At 51.1% G+C, this 13715-nt stretch overlaps 1 protein-coding gene across 6 annotated transcripts in view; it reads right to left on the bottom strand.

Moving 5' to 3' along the window:
- Nucleotides 1-1104: 1104 nt before the first annotated feature.
- SLC8A3 (solute carrier family 8 member A3) overlaps nt 1105-13715 on the bottom strand; it is a 120122-nt gene continuing 107511 nt past the window's right edge. For all 6 annotated transcript variants that reach the window (XM_065637023.1, XM_065637027.1, XM_065637024.1 and 3 more), the window contains 4 exons: nt 6793-6917; nt 6177-6276; nt 4377-4652; nt 1105-4079 (listed from right to left, as the gene is read on the bottom strand). In XM_065637023.1, the coding sequence (XP_065493095.1) occupies nt 3703-4079; nt 4377-4652; nt 6177-6276; nt 6793-6917 (878 nt within the window). In that variant the 3' untranslated portion in view covers nt 1105-3702. The remainder of the gene's footprint in view (nt 4080-4376; nt 4653-6176; nt 6277-6792; nt 6918-13715) is intronic.

The following is a 13715-nucleotide window of genomic DNA, read 5'->3' on the forward strand; positions in this document are numbered from 1 at the left end:
TCAAAGGCAATGAGTCCTTTCCTGGAGCAGGGGCCAGAGCTGGTGTAAGGCTTCCCCCGGGTCAGGGGAGATGGGATCGTGCAGGACCCAGTGAGTCACTGGCCTTTTTGTGGCCAGGCCAGCGGGCTTTGCTGAGCCCTGGCCACCCCAGGGAGCAATGTGCAGTGCAGCCTCCCCACAGCTGCTCCCCCAGGGCTGCCCTTCCTGCAGCGTGGGGTCCCCCCAGCCCAGCTGCCACCAGGGTTCGGGGCTGTACCAGCCACCCCTTTGCTGCAGAAAGGCAAATGGGAATGGTTCTGGCACAAAGCTCGCTGCGGAGGGGATTTTTGGGGTCAGGGGCCCAACTACAAGTGGAAGAAGGCGGTTGGTGGTGATGCTGGGTGAGGAGGTGGCATAGTACTGGACGAACCCAGGGCACGATTCCTGGTCAGCTTGACGGAGCTGGACAAGTGATGCCCCTTTGCAGAGCTGATTTTTACCCAAAGGCTGATGTTTGACTGGCATCCACACAGTGCAGCATCACCTGGATGGCAAAACCCGTGCGGTGCTGGAGATGCCTCCGTGGCAGTGGAGTGGGAAGGCAGCCAGAGGTACCATTGGCCCCACACCACACGTAGCCCTTACACTGTGCCCCCGTGCCATGGCAGTCCCCAGTGACAAAGCAGCTCCTCTGATCACCTCTGCCTTTCCCTTCTGATATCAGGGCATGTTATTTATCCTCAAATGCAACAGCAAAGGGGTCTTGGTGAGGAGTCGGTATGAAGAGGAGAGGGAGGCTGAAAGGTAAGCATGTGCCGCCCAGAGCATGAGGAAGCCAGCGGCTGTCATTGCAGGCTGCCGCGGGAAGCTGACGGGAGAAACAATGGGGAAGGAGCAGTGAGAACAGCAACACCAGCAAAGTTCCTCCGGGCCGGCCAGGGGCAAGTGCTGCGGGTTCTCCCAGCAGTACCGAACCAGAGGGCTGAGGTGGCACGGGAAACAAACCAGCCAGAACCAGTGTGACCAAGTCCAAGCACCTGCCCAAAGGCAAACAGGAGCAAGCAGATAGCTAGCCCCAAAATAAACCATAAAAGCCTCAGCAAATAAAAAATAAAAATCCCCAGAGGCACCAAACTTGCTTTTTTTTTTCCAGCTTGCATATTTTTTAATGAAGTAGAAAATAAAAATAAAAGAAAGAAACACTCCACAGCTGCTGTTGGCCTGGCACAGATCGCCTTTGCGCATGGAGGGCACCAAGGTCCCCATGCAGTGGGCACTCATGGCAGCCGGTCTTCCCCCTGTGCCCCCTCCCCGAGGTCAGCTGAAGAAGGAAGCGGATGAAAAGCACGTGGTGAATACAGCACAAGCAACAGAAGAAGCTCCCCCAGGCTGAGCTTTACCCAGGGGTGTGTGAGCTGGCATGGGTAAAATAAGGGCTCAACAGACTTGATATGTCCAAATTAAAAACAGCAATGATAACAAACCCCCCACCTTGAGAGCTGTACTTTAACCACCACCACTACGCGCCCCCCTGCTCCAAGGAGAGCATTTGGGGACGCTTTTGTAATCTTTCTTTCAATGTCACATGTGTGCTCCAGGGTCCCCGGCTGGCAGGCAGAGGTGGCCGGCAGCTGCTCTTGGTGGCTGTTGGCACAGCCAGAGGACAGAAAGACCGGCAAGCTCGGTGGCAGCCTGGCCTCGGAGTTTCTTGCCCATCATTTTCTCTCCCAAAGGCATGACGAGGGAGGATAAGGAGGTCAGATGCTTGTTGGCTTCAAACCCAACGGCTGTCACTCATGGTGGACTCCCACCGGCAAAGCTCTTGCTGCTCCTCTGAGAAGGATCCTTCTTCCCTGCCTTACGTGTATACACATTTATATAGAGATATCTGATAAACATTTTGTATGAAAATAAATACTTCATCTGTGTGTTAAGGACCATTTTCACTCTCATCTAGACACCTGCCATGACGTTACATCTTTTTGTCCATGCCAACCTTGTTCCCATTGCTTTTTTCCTAACCTGTGGCCACCTCCTCCCTGCCTCCTGGGGCAGCAGAAATCACTGCAGAAGGCATAGCCACAGCTTCTGGCAGCCCCTCTCTTACTTGCTGCTTCCCAGGATCTGGCTTATTATAGAGAACTTTATGAAGTAAATGTTTCCCTTTACAGCACCTGCTTCTTGATAGAAGAAATTATCTTCAACTTGAAAACACTTTACAAAGAATAAGGTTTTAACAGCCTCTTAAAGGGCTCTCAATTAAGAAATATGTTTCTAGATAGCACTGTTTATATAGATATAGGTATAGTTTTTATTTATTTTTATTACCAACCCAACATTTCAACTTGCAGCCATTGATGTAATTAATGACATACTCTCGTGTTGTTTTGTTTTTCCCTTAAAAAGAAATGCACTTCAAATGAAAAGGATGCCTTTTTCTCTGTCTGACGTTCCTAAAAGGTACTTGAGATGCTACAGGAGTCCTGACGTGGGTGGCAGTTTTGAAGCCCGTACCTTTCAACGGCCTGAAGAGCACCAGCAAGATGCGGGGGCTGTGAAAACAGGGGTAGCAAAAGAGTGAAAGGGCAGCCACGGCACAGCTCGGGGTGGATGGCGCTGGGAACACACGGGCGTGCTCTCTGGGTTTTCCTGAATTCATTTCTACCTCCAAGCAGGAGGCCCCCTCAGCAAACCCACCACCACCATCTGAAGGAGCTGGTACCACTTCCCCTGGCCCCCTTGCTCCCCCAGGGCAGGCTATTCCTGGGTAACGATTTATTTCTTTATCGGTTGTAAATTAACAGAATTTTCTCTCCCTGCAGTACCACAAGCTCAAAGTTAATTATACAAAGAGAAATGCCATAGTCAAAATTTACATGATACCTATTATATTAGAGGGTTGAGGTTTGCGTTTGGTTTTTTTGTTTCCTCCTTTTTTTCTTAGCCCAGGCAGGTGATTGAGATGGTTCATGCTCCAGCCTTTGTCACCGAATGTATGTGTGTGCCTGTGTCTGTATTAAAAATATATCAGTCTTGTGATGTTCTTAAAAAAGAAATGGAAGGCGGCGAGGGAGGAAAAGAGTAATAGTGAAAAAGTTCTTTAACTGTGTCACAGTCTTTTGTGGCTTCAAAAAATACACGTGTTCAATTTCAGCACTGATGGCAGCTTTAAGCTTAAGAGTAGATTTTTAACATTTTTCTCTTTTAGTCGTCAAAATAAAAAATAAAATAACTAAGCAGCATGCCCCCCCAAACCAAAAAGCAACTAGCAAATGAAAGAAAAAAAAAGGAAGAAAAAAAAATTTCCTGATCAGCTTTCTGCAATTCCCAACCAGTAAAAATAAGAAGATATCTCCTTACAGCAGAAGGGTGCTGGGGAGGCAGGCGGACAAGCCCCTGCAGGAGAGGTGACCTTTGGAGATGGCTGAAACTTCTTAATCTCATCGAATGGGCTCAGCGGCTGGGTTTCTTCTGTTTCGTTTTGTTTCAACACTTGCCATTGTTGCTTTATTTTTGTATCATTTTGGGTGGGGTTTTTTTTTTGTGTGTTTCTCACTCTGTGATGGTTTTGCCCATCTTGGCACCCAGCTGTCCGACCGTCTGGGCAGCAGCAGCCCCTGACGGACAGCCATCCCCCCGGTGAAACCGCGCTTCCAGGACCAGTGTCCGGTGAGGTAACGGAGGAGGGGGTCCCTCCCCCCGGCGGCAGCGTCCCTCCACTGCCTAAAACCCCTTGATGTAGCAATAGGCCTCCAGGGTGGCGAAGAGGATGTACAGCAGCCAAAGGCTGACGAAGAGCAATGTCGTGGCCAGTTTGCACCCTCGGGGGCCTCCCAGCTCCCCCCCGAGGTGGGGCCGTCGGCGGTAGAGGAGGACACTGATGCAGATGAAGGCGAAGATGGTGAAGAGGGTGACAGAGAAGGCCAGGGTGCCTGCAGACACCTGGAACTCCTGCCCCTGTGACGCCCAGTAGATTGCCGCCACCGACCATGCCAGCCCGATGCCCAAGAAGACGTTGACGGCGTTGCTGCCCGTGACGTTGGTGATGGAGGCATCAGCATACACATCCTGGATGGCTGCAGCTTTGCTGGCAAACGTATCTGGGGTTGGGGAAGGAGGGAAGGAGAAATCACTGAGGGTCCAACAGGAGAAACAAGCAACCCTTCATGTCTAGGGGATGAGGCAGGCTCAGGTGTGGCACTGGCAAGATCGGGACATGGACTGCTCCTGCTGCAGGCCCCCTGTCCCGAGTCCAGGGACACCATGTTGTCACAAAAGGGGGTGCAGACATTGCCTGGGGACAGAGTGCTATGGAGCTCCTTCCCACCCCCATGACAGAGCTGCTCCCCTCAGGGCAGGGAGGTCCTTCCTCCCACCCCATTCCTTCCCCACCCCACCTGGTACTGAAGTGCCAAAGGCGACGAAGACGACAGCGGTCACCGAGTCCTTGAGGCCGATGGTGCAGCCGAAGTGGGAGGCGAGGTCACCGATGACGGCTGTGAGCATGCCGATGATGAGGATGGAGACGATGAAACAGGCCCAGCCGTTGCAGTACTCAGTGGGGGGCACGCAGGCAAACAGCACCTTCCAGAAGACCGTCAGGAAGTGCATCACATAGTCAAAGCAGGACGGTAGGCGCTCCTCGCCTGACTCGTCCTCATCCTCATCACCCGCTGCAAACAATGTGAAAGGAGAGGTCCAGTGCTCATGATGGGATGGCTCAAGATTACACGGGTGGGCTGCAGGCCATGCTTGGCCCCCCTCCCCAGGGCTCCAGGGATGCTACTCCCCTGGGACAAGGCAGCATGGTGCCAGCCACGACAGTGGGGTCAGGGCACACGAGGTCCATCAGAGAAGGGTGAGGCTCAGGGACAGGGGTGCCTCTTCCTGGGACACCCCAGAGCCTGCAGGGCTGGGGAGTGGCACAACGGTGTGTTGTACCCACAGAGGGGCAGCCCCATCCCTGTCCCCATTCCCATCCACAGTATGTGGTCAGCCTGTGGAGATCACTATGGAGGGGCACCATGAAGTCACACAGGCAAGTCGATGCTTTGAGGGCGTAAAACAGCAGGAAGCGATAGAACTGGGCAACTGGAGTGACCCTTGGTCCTCCTGCTCCAGAGCACAGCTGGTCACCAGCAAGAAATTTCTCATCTGTGTGGGGGTATCAGCAGCAGCACTGCAGCCCCTTGGAGGGGTCCCCTCCTTAGCCTGGTGGGGCTGGTCAGCCCCCAGGCTGGAAGCACTGCAGGTCTTTGTGTGGATACAGGCCAGTGGAAATAAACTGGTAAAAGAGAAAGCAGGTAGGGAGCACAGAGCAGATGGCTTGAAAAGGAGAGAAATGTAGGAAGAGAGAAGCGGGCCTGCTTGCTACAAGGATGGAAGTACTGTTTCCACAGAAGCAGTTTCTCTTAATTGCTAGAAAGAAGAAAAGTGAGTATCCCACACCTCTTCTTTCATGTCAGAAGAAGCCCTAGTGGCCACTGGTGACATCTCCCGCTCGTCTGCCTGCTGCCTGCACTATGGCTGGGGGGAAAACAACCCTTCGGGAAAGATGCCAAACTGTCAAGGAAAGGTTCAGAAAGGTGCCTGAGTGTCATTAATGGCATGGACATGCCTAAAATGTCTGCTTCAAAGCTGCCTGGTTCTGGAAGTGGTGAGCTCTTTTAGGCTCTCTGGGGAAGGGCCGGGAAGTCTCTGGCCCTTTCCACCAGCTGCTGCCTCACGGGGTGACATGTCCTGTCCGTACGTGGTAACCCTCCCTACTCCCAGAGACTCTGCTGGCCATGGCAGACAGGACATCTTCTAGCAGCAGGAGCTACCTGAACAGGACAGCACTGGGCACACCAGGAGCCAGCAGCCAGGCCAGGATGGGATTTTGCTGCCTGTACGCTGCTCATCAGAGCACTGAAGCTGCAGGAGCACCGCCAGCAGAAGTCATGTCTTGGAAAACTGGAGTCCTGGATGGTTCCACACCAAAAGATGGATCTCCTAGGCTCCTGGCTAATGCATCTGCAGAAGTCCAGTATATATGGTGCAGAGAAGCTCTTTGGACTGGCTTTGCTGATGACCACAATGCACACAACAGCTGAGCATCGCTGACTAAGCAGATGCTGTCTCCTGAGCCCAGACAGATCTCATCCCAGGCTGCAGGAACACTGGAGATAATTGTATGGGTTTTCTGATGTCCCCCTCACCTGCACTGACGGTAATGGCCTCCATGAACTGGTCCCTCCAGGAATGTGTCCCTACAACCAAAGCCAGGTTTGTCTTCCTAATCAGCTTGTCCACGGTGCTCTGTTGTGGGAATAAAGATGCACAGCAATTAAACTGGCTGCTAGCAGGCAAGGCTGGTCTTGCAGCGCACTGTGGTCTCACTAACCCTTCCCAAACTGTTGAGGTGCCACAAGTACGTTCCTACCAGTCAGATGAGGCCATGACTGGAGTTGGGCCCACATTCTCCCTGGACAGACTGACCCAAAACTCTCCACAGCCTGCTTCTTTGTCACCCCTTACTCCAGAGTAGGCTGCTTCTTGCATCTGCCTCACCAGAGACAGCTTTGCTCCTGCCCTCTCCTCCACGCTGCCACCTTCTGCTTCCAGCAGGGCTCCCTTGTCTTCCTCCCTTCACCTTTGCCTACCAGCAGCTAAGTCCCCTGGCACTTCTTGTAGGCTTCTCCCACACTTTTTTGCACTCCATGCCCTTTCCCTGCACGTGCAGCCACCCCCAGCCTCCTCAGTTCTGCATTCCATGGCTGCTCTTCAGTGCCACACAGCTTTCCCCTCCTAGAGGACACTGGGACAAATACTGACCTTGAACTCATAGGACTCCTCAATGATGACTTCTAGTTTTGGATGCTCGCCAAGTATTGGTTTGCCCATCTCTGCAATCCTCTTGGCTTCCTCCTCTTCAACCGTCAGCTTCCTCTCAGCCACCTCTGTGAAAGCAAGGTCAACACCAAGCTGTAGATAGCAGACCTGGAGCACCAGGGCACTGCGAGGTCTTGTCTGCAGGGCCTGAGCATGGACTTCTGCAGCCACTTCACAGTTTCCGAAGCTCACGCAGCAATTTTGGGGGCAGGGGTGGGGTGTTGGACCACAGAAACAAAGGACCAAGATTTCTGAGTATCAGTCAGCAAGAATATACCCAACATGTTTTAAATTTATTTTACCCGCCCCCCCCCCCAAGTATTTATCTAGCCTGCACTGGAGCTCTTGGATGACATATGCTTTCCCATCATCCCTGCAGCAGCCACATCTTTGGGGAGACTGAGGTACCAATTCATTCTGCCATTTGGCACAAGTGTTCTTTAAGAGAGCTTCAACACCCTGGCATGCTTCCTGGTTTGAATGAACAAGAGATGGGATCTTTTTATTCCCCTTTGATTAGAAAATCACTGTTGGCACCCTGTGCCACTCAGTGCTTGGTCTAGCACTCAGACACAGAGAGTCACAACCACACATGCACATATACATGTTCCTAGCATTTGGAAAAATGAGCAGGAAGAAGTAAATCAGAAGCCAAGTGGTGTTTTGCTTTCATGTTACTGCATGTTCAGTCTCTGCTGGAGGAAACTACACCAGGATCCCAGCAGATGCCGCCATGAGGCAAGACGGGGGCCCCGTGTAGCATGTGGAGATGACCTTGTGTCAGGCTCACCTCGCTGATGCCCCAGCAAACCCAGCAAGGTGCCTGAGGAGGCTCTGGTTGCCTGGATGGGAAGGAGCACCCCAACCAGCAAGAAGGGTGACTTGGCACCCTGGGCCTGACCAAGGTCTCCTCTCCCACCCACACACCCAAGCACAGGCACATGCCAATGGGCTCTCTGAAAAGCCTTGACATCTCAAGAAGGAAGCTGGGTTTCCCCTGGCTTTCCTGTGCCTGGATCAGTCGCGGCTCATGAGCTGCAGGACACAGCCCAGCTGAGCCAGCACGGGAGCTGGAGCTCTGCAGAATCTGTCGGGGGATTACAAATGTAGAGCATCTTGTTCTAGCTGAGCAGTGGGTCAGATGTCACCCAAGGTTTCCGGCAGATTTAAGAACACCCCAGGTAATGCCTCAGATGTGATTAATCCCATCTGGGCTCCAGCAGATCTCATACTCTGCACCAAACATCACACAGAAATTATACAGTCCCAGTGAAATCTATTATAGTTATAAACTCTGCTTTCTCTTCACCAACCTGCCTAGATTGATTGCAAAGACTATAAGCCCTGCAAGACCTACAGAGTTTATAAAATATGTAACTCCTGTGGCAGGTGACATTATTATAACCCATCACAGAAGCAGAAATAACTACATCCATCATCTGAAACCAATGACGTACATCAAACCCATCACTGCTTAGCTCAAAGACAGTGTACTCTGGATTTGGGAATCCCCAGAAGTTTACAGATATAGGGGAGCACAGCACTTGGAGAAGAAGATGAGCAAGGCAGGATGCCAGGGGACATGGGGGACAGCTGCAGGCAAAGATCAAGCAAGCACAGAGGGGAAGAGACAGCTGAGCTGGAGAAGTGCAGAAACGAGAGTGAACCTGGACAAGTGTTCTGCTTTGTGCTTCACTTGGAGGCATGAACTGATGAATATCAAGAGCAAGATTCAAGTTACTTATATTCACTTAAGCAGGGAGTTTTCCAAGACAGAGATCTAGAAAGTCCAGTCTCTGACTCTCTCTCTACCTGTAAGTATAGGAAGATGACAAGCTGTATCCATCGCTGAAAACGCAGGCACATGCCAGTTGCCATATCATATAGATAGCTCTCTCCTGACTGAGCTCCACCATCACCAGAAGCTCAGGGGAGGAGGCACCCTCAGCTCTGCAAGGCCCAGCCTGGCAGACAAGCTGAGCATGTGCTGGCGTGTGCTGACAGTACTGAACTGAGCAGCACAGCAGCCGTCCCAGCAGGGCTGCAAAGCTGGGACTTGAGGACAGTCTGGCTCACTGCAACCTTTGCTGGGAAGCGACCACAGCAGAAAGGCTGGGGGTCACAGCTGGCAGCACGGTCCCTTGGGCTCTCACCCACTGGCGGCAGTTGCACAGCACAGAAAGCAAATGTCTGGAATCAGAGGAGCTGCCCTGAAATACTGGGGAATACTGGGCAGAATTTCCTTCGCCTATCAATTCTGGGAGAAAAAATGCAACGAACCTCAGTCCCCGCTTTAACTGATTTGACAAAAGCCTTGGGTATGGTAAGACAACACAAAGCCTCATGCAAATATTAGCTACCTAGGCAAGGCTGAGCTGCGGGCAGGTCCATAGGCACATGCAGTGCAGAAAGCCTTCTCTTCCCCGTAGGGAGTGGTATCGAACATGGTTTTACCCCAGAACCTGGCATCTTGGTCATGCTGGTTTATGTACCTGCACCAGGCAGGACAGCGCGAGAACCGAAACCTTCCTCTGAGGAGGAGGAACTCCTTCGTCTCTCTGACTGCAACCAACACTGCTGGGCAGGCTGCATGGGTACCTGTGTGTCCCTGGCCAGCGGCAGGACCTTCAGCTGCTGGCAGGTGGCTTTGTTGCCTCTTCAAGCTGCTTGTGGCTCACCTAATGATTTGATGAGACGGCAATCACTTGCCAGGCAACTTTCAGAAGAGAGTAAATCAAAGGACATGTACATGTCCAGGAGTGGACAGAGAGCTCTGGTGGCTCCAGGGCTGGCTGCAGCATAAGCATGGGAGTGGACACTCCACCGAAGAGAAGTCGCTGGTGCTTACCACAGCACTGGAGGGCTGTGAGACTTGCACTACTTCAAATGGCACCTTGTCAGCAGAATAAGTGCCACCAGAGGCACCTTCAAGCCCTAGGTAACCTCATGGTGAAGGGAGAAGCTGACCAGTAATAGAGACCTGCAGCTTGCTGACAGCACAACCACCGAGACATGAACAATGGAGGCCCTGCTGTCAGCCCCCAGCTCCTCTGTGGTGAATACAGTGAACCGGGGAGCAGAGAGAAGAAATGTGGTCACCCAAGAAGGCACATCAAAGATGTCCTATGGGGGCAGCTGACTGAATACCACTCCCAGGCTAAATCTTTCAGTGTCAACTGCAGAACAGGCATAGGCAGCATCCCCAAATGGGTACCTTGCAGAAATGTTAATAGAGGAAGGTTGCAGATAATGAAAAAGGAGGTAATTCCTTCACACTTCATTAAACAGCAGTCACATTTGTGAATGTGTGACAGGAAAGCAAAGCACAGAAACCCAACAAACTTCAAAGGTGCACCTGAAAACATTGAACCTGCCACTGTATTTTTACTAAGCCTCTATCCTGATGCAGAAGGCAGAGTTTGAATCGCATGTCAATATTGCACTGGATCTTGCTCAATGCACTTGTGCAAGTAATCCATAGGTGCCAAACACTGGGCTGCTGATAGTCCTCTGAAGTTCGAGCAATGCCATTTGCGGCAGGAAGGACAAGCTTAAGAGCCCAGCTGATGCATCTCTTGCCTCAGTCTATAGTTGCCATACAATTAAGGGGAGAGTTAAGCACCTCCAAAGAGCAATACAAAGCACCTACATGAATCCGTCACTTCTCCCCACTTACCATTTAGAGCGCTTGAGCAGTGCAAAACCTCTGCAAAATGCCAGACCCCCACCTGTACCTGGTATAGGCCCGCTGGGTCTATCTGTTCCCATGGGACACTGAGGACTGAGCTGAGCCCTTTGCATAGAGATTCAGCAGCTGAGCAGGAACACTCTTGCAACACCCCAATGCCATAGCACATTCCCGATGCTCCTGCCTTTCAGAGACGCACTTTGGCCAGCAGCGTTGTGCACCAGTCTGCCTTCAGAGCTGCAGGAGGCCACTGTCTCTGCAGCATCTGTGGGGCACATTCCGACATGGGCTGTGGTAACCACAGGCCCTCATCACAGACTTTTTAGAAGGGCGTATTATGAAAGGACAAGGGGAAATGGTTTTAAACTAAAAGAGGGGAGATTCAGACTAGAAATGAGAAAGAAATTTTTTACAATGAGGGTGATAAAATACTGGAACAGGTTTTCCAGAGAGGTGGTAGGTGCCTCATCCCTGGAGACATTCAAGGCCAGGCTGGCCAGACTGGACAGAGCTCTGAGCAACCTGATCTAGTTGCTTAATGCAGGGGAGTTGGACTGGATGAGTTTTGAAGGTCCCTTCCAACCCAAACTTTTCTGGGATTCTATGATTTCCTGAAGGACCGGGTGCAGGGATGGGAGTCTTGGAGGGCTCCTCCAGGAAGCAGGGACAGGGCATCAGTGAGGTGTGTCATGCATCACCCTAGTGTACCAGCCTGCAAAGAAGACTATAAAAGGCTGTGATAAATAAAACACAAGGGGCAGGGGGGAAGAGACAGACTTCTAATTTGGAAGGTCAAGTCTGTCAAGGTGAATGCTGCCAAGCTGCAGCTTAATTATTAACTAGCCTGATTTCTGTTTATATCAGCATCAGTACCTACTTTTCGATGTGGACTGCACCCTGGACTCCCTGCTGTCAACCCCAATTAAGCCTGATAAGGTCTGGCTATGCCCAGCAAGAACAGGAGCTTGCCAGGACCTTCTGGGCTGCCTCCACCTCCTCCCTGGGAAGGCGAAGGTGGGGAGAGAGGTACTCTGCTCCTTGTGCCAGGAAGCCCACAGATTTGAGAGGAGATGCTCCAAACAGGGGAGACTAACAAGTCTGGTCAGATCAAAGGCTGGGTGGAAGGAATGAGAATGAAGTCTGCTTTTGCCCAGGCTGTAGCAATAGCCACAGCTGACACTCACTAGGTGCTAGACACTTGCTTGCAGGAAGTAAGGAGAGGTTTTTGTTTAAACTACTCCATGTTCTCACTCATTCTGCCTCATTCAGGGTCATTTCAGACCCTTAAAGGTAGGTCAGATGAGAGGGGCAGCAGCTCCTAGTTATGGCTTTGCCACTGCTGTGCTCTGCAGTCCTGCGGGACATGTCCCTGCCACACTCACTCCTCTGCTCCCTCACCAGAAGAATGCAGATATTTGCAAAGCGCCTTCTGACCTACACATCATAGGCAGGTTCTTTTTCCAGGTCAAAGGGGAGCACCAAGCAGTATTCCCACACCATGCATTGCTCCTGGAAGGTAGGTACTGCACGAATGCTTGCTAGCTCAACCTCCTTCAGACTGGAGGGACAAAATGGGAACTGGACATTGCCTGTGGCCCTCTGAACACATCACAAATCTAAGTTAGATAAAGCCTATTTCCATGGGATAATCTGGCCACTACACTTTCTGAGCTGAAACAGGCAATGGGAAGGCCCTGTGACACTGTCAGAGAGTAGCTACCCATCACCTAGGCAATGCTGCAAGACTAACAAACAGCCACAGACCAGTTTGTATTCCCTGGCACTTTCTGAATTAATTGGATTAAAATCAGCAATGTATTCATGAAAGGCTGCTATGAAGGCCATTTCACACCCCTTGAGCTACCTCGTCTCCATTCCTTTCTAGAGCAGGCATGTAGCTGCATGAAGGTCACCCCTTCTGGGGACTGCACTGCTAGGAATAAATTGAAATAACAATTAAAATGGGATTATTTTTTGTTGTTGTTGTTGTTGCAGCTCAATAAAATATAATCCTGGCTAAACAAAGTAAACAGTGAGGATGAATGAGTTCCTCTCTCCAGAGTGCTGTCAAGCCGTCAGTCACAACTGGGGAAGACTGCTGGCTAAGACACTCTGACTTTTGAGGTTAGGATATGGCTATGCCCTTCACTGAAGCACATACACATGCACAAGCACCGGCAGTCTAGGCTGCTTTCTAAAAAGGAATCTGCTTACTTAGCCCTGAAAGCTATTTTTGAGGCATACTACATCCTATATACATGCCCCAGCATCCTTAATGCTAACTGGGAAATGCTTCACATTTATGAGAGGGAAGCTAAGGCACAGGGCTGGGAACTGAGCATTATTCCACTGCTGGCTCTGCCTTGAGATTGCTGTTGACATGACGGTCTCCGACAGGCCAGTCAGCTGACATCTCTGCTCCCCAGTCTTTCCCACTGCAAGGTGGACCCATGAGTATTAATGCATAAATAAAGAAAAATATTTAGAAATAATTTCTTTGATCTGGGTAAATACATGGAAAGAGGGTAGAGGAGTGTCCAGTATTTAGATAATTCCTCATCCTTTTAAAGATCTGAACTTGCTAAGCCCCAAAACTTGCAAGCCAAGGCTCTGCCCAGGCTTTCAGTGACTTTTGCAAAGGCTGGGAAGACCACCAGAGCAGCTCATCCACTGCTAGCAATGGCAGAGACAACTGGAGTAGATACTCACTTTGGTATCAAATATTTCCCTGTATAAATAGTGTACAGAGAGATCATTGCCAGTGCCTAAAACAAAAGGTTATGCATCAGAGAAGTTAAGAAAACAACTAGGTTTGACTCTCAACTCAGTCCACAGCCATCCCATACTGCTGTGGTCCTCGGCAGCCCCAACAGCTGGCACTGGACACTTGGCCAAGCAAGTGTTTCAAAAGCTTTGCACAGCCTTGCAAGTCTGGCTTGGAGAGCTCATTTGGAGGAAACAAATGCTGAGCTGAACCTGTGCCAAAGGCTTTACCCTGCCCATTTACTTTGCCTTGTGTAAAATTCACAGACTTGTTTTCCCAGGAAGAGCTCTGCAAGGTGTAGGGGCAGAGCCAGGATCTCCCATTTACACCCAGGTAAGGGCTGCTGGGACAAGAGAGGCGTTTTTCACTTGGGCTCCTCCACTGGGGCACCCCAGGGCTTCTGCAGGGAGATGG

The sequence above is a fragment of the Caloenas nicobarica genome, chromosome 5 (genome assembly GCF_036013445.1).
Source record: "Caloenas nicobarica isolate bCalNic1 chromosome 5, bCalNic1.hap1, whole genome shotgun sequence".
Classification (NCBI taxonomy): Eukaryota; Metazoa; Chordata; class Aves; order Columbiformes; family Columbidae; genus Caloenas; species Caloenas nicobarica.